The following is a 13,064-nucleotide window of genomic DNA, read 5'->3' on the forward strand; positions in this document are numbered from 1 at the left end:
GTAGATTCCTCCGCATCTGGAAGTGCTGGCAAGTGACATAGCCCAGCCCACCCTGGCTCTTCGCTATAGCTCTAAGGAGAAGGCGGTAATCCCTCATGTTGCACATCCCATGTAATCCTATGGCGTTGATGAGTGTGAAACTCCGCCTGGACTCCAAACAGGCCATGCCCCAAACATGTTTCGCTCAGCCCCAGAGCTAAATCATGGGGACTCCAACCAGGCTATGCCCCATTGTGTTTCACTCCACCAATGGAGATCATGGGGACCTAATCCCCCTGATTAAAACTATGGAGGCAGAGCGAAACGTGTTGGGGCATGGCTTGGTTGGAGTCCCAGCTGAGGTCAGTCTCATTACCACCACAGGACTACATGGTCGTGCGGCATCAGGGATTACCTCTTCTCCCTAGAAATAAAAACTGACAGCCTTCACTCATCTTCCTCTGAGAAGTGTAGGTCGACCCCGGGTCCCTACCCCTCTTCCCCGTCTTGCTCTCGGGTCCCTACCCCTCTTCCCCGTCTTGCTCTTGGGTCCCTACCCCTCTTCTCCGTCTTGCTCTCGGGTCCCTACCCCTCTTCCCCGTCTTGCTCTCGGGTCCCTACCCCTCTTCCCCGTCTTGCTCTCGGGTCCCCACCCCTCTTCCCTGTCTTGCTCTCTGCATCTTTTTTTGATGGGGTTTTTAAAGTCCTCATTAGCTGCCTATTGGTGTCCAGGACTATCCATTAAGGAGTTGGCAACTTGGCAATTATGGGGGGGGTTCTTCCTGAAAAACATATGTTTTGTTTAAGTTAGATGTGCCTTTTGAGGAAAGGAGGCCCTACTTCACCTGCGTTTTGTATGTACACTTATGCCCTCTATGTTGTCAGTCGTAGCCCCTGAGCAGGCAGACAAAGTGTGTTTTTATTACTGTATATTTTTGATATACCTACAATAAAAAAATTGACAGGGGTTCTAATACCTCTCCACTATCCAAAACTAAAAGAAAAATAAAGTTGTTTTGCCTTTAGCTATACTCATAACAATGGTAAAAAATGCCCCACTTTTTTGGCAAATGCAACATGACAGCAAATTTATGCAACCAACTTTACTTAGAACCTCAAATTTCCAATACTGGAAAAATGGTAAACGGATTCCTAGAGGATGTCAATCAATGTATGGACAATCCTCTGCCAACACCGGTCCTCTGAATGTTTGCCATTGTTCCACTGTTTATAGGAAACCAAGGTTATATTGGACACAAATACATAACTATTTGCTACTTTGTAGTTAGATGCCAAAAGCGAGTCAGCGCTGGATATATTGCCACTAGAACTCCAAAGCGGCAGATTTGGTACATTGGACTTCCACATTGAACAAGGTCACATTCAGATCATGCAATAAATACCGGAGCATTCCTCAGTCTTATCTCTACACGCCTGTAACCTGCTGTCACCCAGCAAACAAACTGCAATCAGCAACAATGAGCTGAACCAGGTATACTCCAGGGCCGATTAGAGGATCGAACATAAAAGATTTTTATTTGGAAAATTAACCAACTGACCCAGTACATGGCCAATCCATTCATTATGATGGCCATAGACTAGAACTTCAAATGAACGTTCATACAAAAATGCTCATCAGAATTTAGCACTTGCCATCGTTGAGTCAACCAGTTTAACTCAAAAGCTCCTAAAGCAGATATTACTCCCATGCATGCACAGTGATTATCCTGGCATACAGGCAGTGTGCCCAAATGTAGACCAAGCTACGCATGCTCAGCTCCATGTATAATCTAAAGGGGGATCATCAACGGGCAAATATATATTCTAATGCATGGCTCTTCTGCAATAAAGAGCCTACATACAAACCTTAACTTTGCCTTATGAGAGCAGGAAAGTGTTAGCCTACCGTAGGAAGCCCAGGACTGGAGTCTTTGCTTATCCCCATGCAACACAGGGCGCATGAGCAGCCAATTTTAGATCGAAAGCTCCCAATGAGCAGAGCCCTCAGATTCCTCTTGTATTGAATCCTATTTTAACGGTAATGTCCACCTTCATTTTGTAAATCTATCCATCCATCCATCCATCCATCTATCTATCGCATTATATTGGGGGGGGGGGTCATTCCTTTATACCCAGAAATACCGCATGCATTTTTTCATTCCCAGCAGTTGAAAAGAGCACATTGGGGAGCAGTTTTTGTGATACTACTACTTTTATTTGCTCCCTTTAACCGTTATGTCATTAAAAGCATTTTGCCCTGTTCAACAAATGGAAAGCAAAAGATTGATCTTTGGTCTTCTGTCCACTCTGCCTGCATCATTTCAAGCTGTCTAATCAGCCCTGCTAAGTTCTTGTCTGGGGATACAAAGAACTCCCCATGTTATGGAAGGAGATGGGGGAATGTATACTGCAGTTTAACCACTTTACTACCGCTTACGGGAATACTACTGCGGCAGAGTGGCTCGTTCCCGTCCAGTCACGTAGTATTAACGTGACTGGACTCCTCCCCTTCTGGGCGGCGCTTGCGCGCCGCCGGAGGCTCGCTCCCGCTGTTTTCATTCACAGCGGGAGTCGGGCCAGGGGAGGAGCAGCGGCGATCGCCGCTGCTCTTACCCGATCGTCGGGGATCGAGTCTGGAGATCCGCCCGCTGTGTGTAAACACAGCGGGCGGATCTCCATAGTGACAGGGAGTGACAGATCGGACTGTTCAGCATAGCTGGACATCCGATCTGTCCATGAATCACATAGTCACCTCCCCCCCTACACGTCAGTAAGCACCAGGCATACATTAACCCCTCCCTCTCCAATAAAATTAACCCCTTCCCTGCCAGTGTCATTTTTACAGTAACAGTGCATATATATAGCACTGATTACTGCAGTAATGTCACTGGTACCCCCAAAAGTGTCAAAAATGTCAGTCAGGGGTCCGGTCTGTCCGCCGCAATGTCGCAGTCCCGCAAAAAAAAATCGCAGATCGCCGCCATTACGCGTTAAAAAAAAAACACCAAAAATGACAGAAATCTTTCCCTTTGTTAGTAAACGCAATAACTTTTGCGCAAACCAATCAAAATACGCTTATTGCGATTTTTTTTACCAAACATATGTAGCATAAAACAAATTGGCAAAAAACTTTTAAAAAAATTGGTTTTTACATCTTTTTTGGGGGGGAATTTCATATAAAAAAATGTGAAAAATAGTTATTTTTTCAAAATAAACGCTCTTTTTTTGTTTATAGCGCAAAAAGTAAAAATCGCACAGGTGATCAAATACCACCAAAAGAAAGCTCTGTTTGTGGGAGAAAAAGGACGTAAATTTCGTTTGGGTACGGCGTCGCACGACCGCGCAATTGTCAGTTGAAGTCGCACAGCGCCGAATCGCAAAAAGTGGCCTGGACGGAAGACAGCAAAATCCTCCGGTTGTAAAGTGGTTAATGTATACTACATCAGTCAACCCAGACAGTCAATACCATACCTTGAGATTTCATTCCAGCAAGGGCTGTGCATTGTCAGCCCACAACAGGAATTCGCACCGAGTTCATTACTGCCCGATCAATAGGCATTTCTGTACTTTTAGGGTATGTAAAGAAGAGACGTGTAGTATAGCAGAGACGCATTGCATGTTTTATTTCCTGCCTTTACATACATTCTAAAGGCCCGTAGACACGAGTCGAAATTCTGCCGGGAATTTTTGTCCGACGACGGATCTGCCGATTTTCGGCTTGTTCGTATGATGCTTCCGACAACTTACTGACTTTTCAGCCAAAAAAAATCTGAAGTGCAGGCTATAAAATTTTTGTCCTCCGTCAAAACACGGCCGATTTTCGTGCAGTCAGTACAGATTTCGACAGGGAAAAATCTAATGAGCAAGACTGGGCATGCTCAGAGAAGAAAGAACACAAAGAAAACAAACCAACACATGATATCACTTCTGAAGTAGAATTTTGTCGTGGGGGAAAATTCGTGGGCAGTCTAAGCACATTCAAACAAAACACCACTCTGGACAAAAGATGGACGACCGGTCGGCAGAAATTCGTTGCGTGTGTACTAGGCTTTAGTCAGTGGTCTCCAAACTGCACCCCAGGGGCTGGGTGCAGCCCTCTGCTTTTAGCTGGCCTCTGGGTACCATTTCAATCACTGACACCAATGAAGGGGCACAGTTCATCCACATGACCCCAACAATGGGGCCCAAAGACAACAATGATGGGGTACAGTTCCTCCCACTGACACTAACAATCGGGCACAATTCTTACCAATAAAACAATGGGGAACAATTCCTACCAATGACAAAATAGGGCGCAATTCTTCTCACTGACACCAAAGATTGGGCTTTTTACTCCAACTGATGCCTTTTCTACTTCTGTCCAGCCCCCCTAAAGTATGAAGGCCAGTTAACTGGCCCTATGTTTAGAAAGTTTGGAGACCCCCGTTTTTGGTGAACCTGGTGCGCCACATAGGCAAATATAGCAAGGTAGCGATGTATTCCGTGCAAAAGTACCAAAAACTGACATAGTTGGAAACTAATCAAAAACCAAACCACCATAATTAGGGGGAACTACAACAGGAATTTAACTCACTCAAAAGGGGACGCTCTGTTTTTCCTTGCCTCCCCCCTCTCTCACTTTAGGTTCCCGCTCCCCAAAAAAAAAAAAAAAAAAAGTGTCCAGTTTTGGCAGGTACCTGCTCTAGGCGATCCGAGTGGAAATCGCCCCCAGCCTTTGCCTTCACCCTTCTGGGACACGTCAGATCCAGTGTTAATTTTGGCAGCAAATTTAAATTTTAGTCTTAGGACTAAAATAGCATTTTAGTCCCATTTTAGTCTTCTGCAAGTGTTTTAGTTTTAGTCGTATTTAGTCGACTAAAACGTCCTACATTTCAGTCAACTAAAACTCATTTTAGTCATCTATAATCGAATGGGTGTAGTTCAATTGTAATTTGTAATGCATTATTTAAGCATTTCTCTACAATTTCCAAACTCATTATATACTACTGCTGGTCCTGGAGCGAAAAATCTAATATGTTATTTATGGTATTAAGCTTTGAGCATGCACCAGTGTTAATTTTGGCAGCAAATTTCGATTTAGTTTTAGTTATAGTCTTGACTAAAATGTCGTTTTAGTTGTATTTTAGTCATCTGAATGGTTTTAGTTTTAGTCGTATTTTAGTCGACGAAAACGTTTTAGTCTGTTTTTAATCGACGAAATGAACACTGGTCAGATCCCAGAAGGCTGCAGGACCATTCACAAAGCACAGCACAGCTCAAGCACGCGCAGTAAAAACGACTCAAGGAGTCACAGCCGGCTTCCCAAAGGAAACATGAAGGTGCTGGAGACCCAAAGACCGTCAAAGAACTGGCCTGGGTGAGGACGGTGCTGGATTGGGGAGTGTCCTTTTATTAAAGGGTCAGCAGCTACAATATTTGTAGCCAACTTATTGAATGGGGGGGGGGGGGTTGGGGGGGGGGACTGAAGAACTTTAATGCAAATTGGAGAGACTTTCCAGGCACCTGGGATGAATATGTGCAGCATCCAGCCCTACTGCCAGAAGCTTGTCAATCTACAACCAGCTGAAATATGCGCTGGCTGGACACTTAGCATTGAGAAAGCATGCAGCCAGTTAAACCAGTATAGCTTAGTACAGTGTCCAACCTCTATGCATTTCAGCTGTGCTTCCTATTGTGCCCAAAGGCTCTAGAAATTTGACCCAGACGAGCCAAACCACCCATGTGCATGAGGACCTGAAATCATAACAAGCAGACTGCACAGAGCGCAGCCTAACCCAACCACAACACACAAGATGGACTGATCCGCTCTCCACCCAGGATTCTTCTGATCACACAGCCTCATCCAGAGAAATCCAGGTATATACAGAAACTGTATCCTCTCCCTGACAGGAAGACACAGCCGTTCAAAGGAAATGAGCAAAATACAAAATTTCAAACCAGACGGCTGAGCTGCCCCGTCCACATTCCCTGTGCTGAGACATTGCATACCTTCACATGCAACGCGGCAAAGGACAACCCGTCCAACTGCCATATGGTATGTGCATTACACAGCCCTGTTCTCCGAAAGCACCAGAATCCCACACCACTGACTAATAGGATAATAAGCCATTACACCACACAAACCACAACGTGTGCATAAACAAACTAATAAAAACAGAAGCATGTAAACAATGCTGAACATAAAGCAGCATTGAACATTAGTGGAGTTAAAAGCTTAATTACAAGATTACATAATACACATGGCGTACATACAATACACTGATACAATTGGTGCACATAGATATGGAGTGCGTACTGATACCATTGGTGCACTTACCACGCTATAAGACACACGGCACACACACGCTACAATACACACGGCACGCACACACACTATAATACACACTACAATACACGGCACACACACACACACTATAATACACAACACATGCGCACACAATAATACACACTATAATACAAGACGTGCGCACACACTATAATACACATGACGCGCGCACACAAACACAATACACATGGCGCATACACACACTTATACACACGACACACTATAATCCACACGACGCGCGCGCACACACGGAGTGCGTACTGATACCATTGGTGCACTTACCACGCTATAAGACACGGCACACACATGCTACAATATACACGGCACACACACACACACACACACACACACTATAATACATGACACGCGCACGCAATAACACACTACAATACACACACACACACACACACACTAATACACACACACACACACACACTAATACACACACACACACACTAATACACACACACACACACACACACACACTAATACACGGCACACAATAAATACACATGGCGCATACACACACAATTAATACACGGTACACGCGCACACGCACACACTAATCCACATGACACACACCGCACACACTATAAATACACACGGCGCATACACACACTAATACATACGGCGCGCACACACACAGAACACAAGACACACAGCGCAGATACACTATTAAACTGCAAATACACACAGAATTGATACACATACAATAAACATAAGTAGGATGAATTTAGCTGTATGCGTTTACCGTTAACAGTTATATATTTTTTTTTAAATTGCTCATTTTTCATCAGACTTCTGGTCCCTCCAAAAACTTAGATTTGGGCTACCATACACGGCTGGAATGTTGACAACTCCTGCTGAATCAGCCGAAATTCAAGTCATGGATGTCCCTGTCGGCATTACCCAGCTCAACAAAAATTGATTGTTAAATCAACTTCTGTCAAAGCTGTCAGGTGGAAAATTGTCAGACAAACAGCGACTGCATGGAGTTAGATGTAGTCCTGTTTGGGTTTTCTGACAGGCGTGGGTGCCAGCTGTCCGGATATAACAGTCGGCAGGGGAGATTCTGCCAGCCACACATTAGGCCTGGATGAAGAAATCCATTAGGATTTTTGTTCTGCCTGCAGGCTGATTGAAAGAAATCTGTGTATGTATGGTCACCTATACAGAGTGATTACTTATACAATCATATTGATCGATTTAACCCCTCCCTCCCGCCAGAACACTCCGATCAGCCCTCTCCGCCATTGGCTGAAAACAATGGATAATCAGTCAGATGCTGGTTTACAGAGATATACACATGGGCAGAATATTTTTGAACTGTCAAATATCTCCTGACATTCTGCATGTTTGTGCCAGGATTTAGCCTTACATTTTACCTAGCCTCTATCAGCCATGCTCAGATCAGAAAAGGTGTTCACACTAGCTATGCTCTCTGAAAAGCAATCCACATTCCAATTACTTTTCAGTGATTATGACAGGCGTTGGGGAGGCATTATATCGCCTCCTGACCGCCTACTTTAACCCTTTGAACCCCACACTAACAAGCTGCAACATTGTGCATTGCAAGTGGTGGCAGGGTGCTTGCAGAGCAGCCCCATTCAATTGCATGGGTGACGTTTGGTGGGCACTATTCTTGCCAAAAGCAACAAGGGGTACAATGCCTGCCGAGGCCATGAAGCAAAGCAGTGTGGCCTGCAGCATGTAAACACCCTCAGCTGCTGCCTCTACAGCTAAAGGGAGTAATGGTTGGGGGGTGGTAAAAGCGAGGCTCAAACACATGGTTTTACCCCTCAAACCGCTAGTGTAAGAGTCCTTGGAATTTCTGAAAAATCCCCATTATATAAAGCCAGCATTTACCCAGGAAACCCAATATTTAATTCAATTCCTCACATTTGTTTTCCAAACAACCCCGTTAAATGTTAATAGCCAATTAATAATTCCAATCTGTTTTATACACGGGTCGTTTTCTAAACAGCAATCCTCATGTTTTCCTAACGTGCCATGTTTTTAGGGCAATTGGACCAAAACAAAAAAGGAGGCACCAGCCTTGTGCATTACCATAAAAACAATCTATTGATAGCAAAAGTAATCCCAATATACGCACATAAGGAAATGTACAGGCACAAAACATGTCCAATAGAGGTGCTCAGGTGATAGCCAACAATAGGGAGCAAAGCTAACGCATTTCAAGTGTAGTCCCCCTTCATCAGAGCTCTGATGAAGGGGACTGCACTTGAAATGTGTTAGCTTTGCTCCCTATTGTTGGGTAATGCATTTCAAGTGCAGTCCCCCCTTCATCAGAGCTCTGATGAGCCTTTACGTAGTTTCCTTTGTGAATACATTGGCATTTTTTCTCAATATATCATTTTAATGGAAACGCACAATGCTGGTGTGCCCTCTTTTGTCCTTGTTCCAGTTCTGTTGAAGAAGGGGGGGCAGCAAGACTCATTACCTGACCTTCGAAGGAAGACCTGCGCGTTGGGATAGGATTGCCACCTTATCCCTTTAAAACCCAACACACCAAGTACACAGGTTCTGGGGCAAATTTAGTGTAGATGAGGCACTAAGTGAATTTAATTACCTTAATCAGCCACAGAACCTGTGCAATTCATTTGTGTACCGTTTTATAGGGATGAGGTGGCAACTCTACATGGAATAACCTTTGAGGAGTCAGATAGTCTTTAATTGCCTGCACCACTTAGGCAGGACTTGGGGTTCTCTTTGTCCTCATGGCTCATTTCACACTAGTGCTAGTTACATGATAAAGTCGAAACCCATTTATTTCAATGGCAACCGTTCCAATCCATGCGACTAAAGCTGCAGCGTCTTAAAGTTTCCTGTACTACTTTGATGTGACTTTAATGTAAGAGTAATAAGTCACATTAAAGTTGCGTGACTTTGGAGTTGCACTAGTGTGAACCAAGCCTTGCTGGGGATGTTACTCTGAGTGAGGTTTTTGTGTATTCATGTTTAAGGTCACCCATCAGATGAAATATCTAATAATTAGCAGCCGATATTGGGTCACCAGTGAATGAGAATGGAAAACATGACTTGCTGGGGGTAGTCCTGATCACAGATCACCAACCTGTTCCTGGTTCCCCGAGACAGACCCGGTACCCCCCCCCCCCCCCCCCCGAGACAGACCCGGTACCCCCCCCCCCCCCCCGAGACAGACCCGGAACTGGAGGAGGACCTGCACACCAGGTAAGGTCTGCAGATGATCTCTCCAGCACAACACCACCTAGAAAAATATACCCTTGAGGTCTTTTTGAGGTTTATTTTAGACTCTATATGGTGAATATGGAAGCAATATCTTCCGAACGGCATATGTATCGCTGCAGCCCTGTCGCCTAATACCGGTCACTGCTAAGAAGGGTCAGTACAAAACTAGAACTAAGTATAAACATAGACATAAAAATATTTGATAGTATATGTATGGTGTATTATGAAATTTGTAACTCACATTGATTTGATATACCTTTATGTTACTTATAGAAACATCGGTCTGTTATGGTCTCTCAGGCCCTGAGGAAGCCTTGAGCGAAACGCGTCGGCTTGCTGGGGACCTACCGTGACCGAACTCAGCTTGAGACCCATCTTCCATCCTATACAGGCTTTGTCTTTTGGCTTTAATCCCTACGGGATATGTTTCTAGACCAACAGTGACATTATATGTTTTGATTTTATCTGTATGTCTGTGTGTTGCAATGATACATGCATGGTAGCCCATGCGTGTCTTTTATTCTCTTTATGTATCAATAAAATGTATTTTTGATTTTATAATTAGTTTTGTCTCTGATCCTTCTACTCCCACTGGCCCGCAAAGCCCCGCCTTTTCTATCTAAAGTTTTTTCATTAACCTCCTAGACTTCTCTATCTGAATAAAATATGAAGAGCAGGAGTTAGACCTAAGGGCTTGTTCACACTGGCCTCAACGAGACGTGTTGGCAAGCAGTGATAAACAATCCCCCCCACCAATAATGCCCTCAGGTTGCGATTCACACCAGTGAGCTGCATTGGCATGTGCTGCAAAAAGCATAAGCTGCGTTTTTGCACAGCAGTCGGATGCACTTTATAGCAGGTAAGATCAGGCTCCATGCACACTGGGCTTAAACAGTTCTGGCAGAAAAAAAAAGCTCATATAGAGAATTTTTTGTACAGAGTTTAGACAAGTTAGAGAGTTTAGCATTTTTCTGCCAGTAAGCTCCTATTAGAAACAAACTAGAAGGGTTTTTCCTGCCTCCAAACGTTGAGCTTAAAATATGTCTCTAATCGTCCTAATGTGCCTGGACACATAGGATAAAATCAGCGGCTTCTACAGGAAGAACACAAAACTCCTGTAGTAGCAGCAATTTTATAAGCCGGTGTGCATGGAGCCCTATTGGTAAAATATAAGAAAGTAAATAAAAAGGCAATCACTGCAATGTATCACAGTGTGATTGCACAATGGCCGGCAGCAGACGCGTAGTTTGCACACAATAACGCACACCTATCAGTGCAAAGGTGCTGTTATGCAATTTTGTGCATGATGCACTAAATGGAAAAGTAAAGAATATAATGTTCCACAATGGTTCAAAAATACAACTTATATGCATGTTAGCACATGTGTGTTCTGTACACCAACAGTCTATAGTGTGAGCCCAGATATAGATCAAATAAAACAAAAGGATAATTGGCTTACCAAAGCTATACAGAATCTGATGAGAGAGAAATGTCACTAATGAGATCATCACCTGCAACCATCAGACATGGGAGGTCTCTGCTGATCACCAACCCTTCATTATATAGAGAAGAAACAGGACCCCCCCCCCCCCCCCCAACATTGAACACAAACACTGGTGAGACAATCCATCTTTCACTACAATTAACCCAACAGGGATATCCCGATCCCCCCCACCCCAATACACTGCACAAAGATAACCCCCACCCCAATACACCGCCCAAAGGTAAACCCCCCGTACCCCAATACACCACCCAAAGGTAAACCCCCCCACCCCAATACACCACCAAAAGATTCCCCAATACACCGCCCATAGGTAACCCCCCCCCCCCAATACACCACCCAAAGATACCCCAATACACCACCCAAAGATACCCCAATACACCACCCAAAGATACCCCAATACACCACCCAAAGATACCCCAATACACCGCCCAAAAAGGTAACCCCCCCCCTACCCCAATACACCGCCCAAAGATAAACCCCCCCACCCCAATACACCACCCAAGCACATAACAGCCAAGGATGTTCCCAATAAATAAAGTATACCCCATCCCAGGGATCCCCCACAAATATACCAACCCAGGACCCCCACCCACAGCACAGGTCAGGTGATGTTCACAGAAGAGAGTCAATCGGTGATCAGAGAACATCACCGAAAAGTTTCCAACTCATCTCCCCAAATCTCCCTCCGTGTGTATCCCATCTCTACACACAGCTCCGCCCGATCACACGGAGATCTCCTGCCGCTCTATACACGGTATATATCTGGGACGTACCTGGCGGCCGGCGTAGCGGGCTGTACTCCACACACAGACCGAGACTCAGCGCCTTCTCCCGGACTGTAGCCATCCTCCTCTCCCCGGGATCCCCGACTGAGCCTGGGGGCGGGGCTCTGCGCCTCTTCTACTGCACACGGGGCGGAGCCACACCACGTACCGCCCCCAATGTTAGGAGAAGCTCCTGAGCTCCGCTAAGCACGTGTACAGTGTGATCATCGGAACCGGAGCATGGGGGGAGGTGTACAGCATGTTTACCCGTTCCTGCATCATATATTATGTCCCTGATCATCTCCTGTATCATGTCTGCAGTCTCTGATCATCTCTTCTATTCTGCCTGCAGTCTCTGATCATCTCTTCTTGTATCACATCTGCAGTCTCTGACCATCTCTTGTATCATGTCTGCAGTCTCTGACCATCTCTTGTATCACATCTGTATTCTCTGCCCATCTCTTGTAGCATGTCTGCAGTCTCTGTCTCTGATCATATCTTCTATTCTGTCTGCAGTCTCTGACCACCTCTTGTATCATGTCTGAAGTCTCTGACCATCTTTTCTATTCTGATTGCAGTCTCTGGCCATCTCTTGTATCATGTCTGCAGTCTCTGACCATCTCTTGTATCATGTCTGTAGTCTCTGACCATCTGTGCTAACATGCCTGCAGTCTCTGATCATCTCTTGTACTCTGTCTGCAGTCTCTTCTGACCATCTCTTGTAGCATGTCTGCAGTCTCTGACCATATCTTGTATTATATCTTCATTCTCTGACCATCTCTTGGAGCATGCCTGCAGTCTCTGACCATCTCTTGTATTCTATCTTCATTCTATGACCATCTCTTGTAGCATGTCTGCACTCTCTGACCATATCTTGTATTCTATCTTCATTCTCTGACCATCTCTTGTAGTATGTCTGCAGTCTCTGACCATCTCTTGTATTCTGTCTGCAGTTTCTGATAATCTCTTCTATTCTGTTTGCAGTCTCTGATCATCTCTTGTATTCTGTCTGCAGTTTCTGATAATCTCTTCTATTCTGTTTGCAGTCTCTGATCATCTCTTGTATTCTGTCTGCAGTCTCTGACCATCGATTGTAGCATGTCTGCAGTCTCTCACCATCTATTGTAGCATGTCTGCAATCTCTCACCATCTCTTGTAGCATGTCTACAGTCTCTGACCATCTCTTCTATAAAGAATAGAAGAGATGATCAGAGACTAAAGACAGAATAGAAGAGATGGTCAGAGACTGCAGCCAGGATAC

The 13,064-nt window shown here is 44.8% G+C and overlaps 1 protein-coding gene across 1 annotated transcript in view; it reads right to left on the reverse strand.

Moving 5' to 3' along the window:
- DEPDC7 (DEP domain containing 7) overlaps window positions 1–11,909 on the reverse strand; it is a 41,795-nt gene extending 29,886 nt beyond the window's left edge. Inside the window, exon 1 of the mRNA XM_082270594.1 lies at window positions 11,813–11,909. Within this exon, the coding sequence (XP_082126720.1) occupies window positions 11,813–11,885 (73 nt within the window). The 5' untranslated portion in view covers window positions 11,886–11,909. The remainder of the gene's footprint in view (window positions 1–11,812) is intronic.
- Between the last annotated feature and the right edge of the window lie 1,155 nt (window positions 11,910–13,064).

This window comes from Pelophylax lessonae, assembly GCF_965119305.1.
Source record: "Pelophylax lessonae genome assembly, chromosome: 10".
NCBI classification, from domain to species: domain Eukaryota; kingdom Metazoa; phylum Chordata; class Amphibia; order Anura; family Ranidae; genus Pelophylax; species Pelophylax lessonae.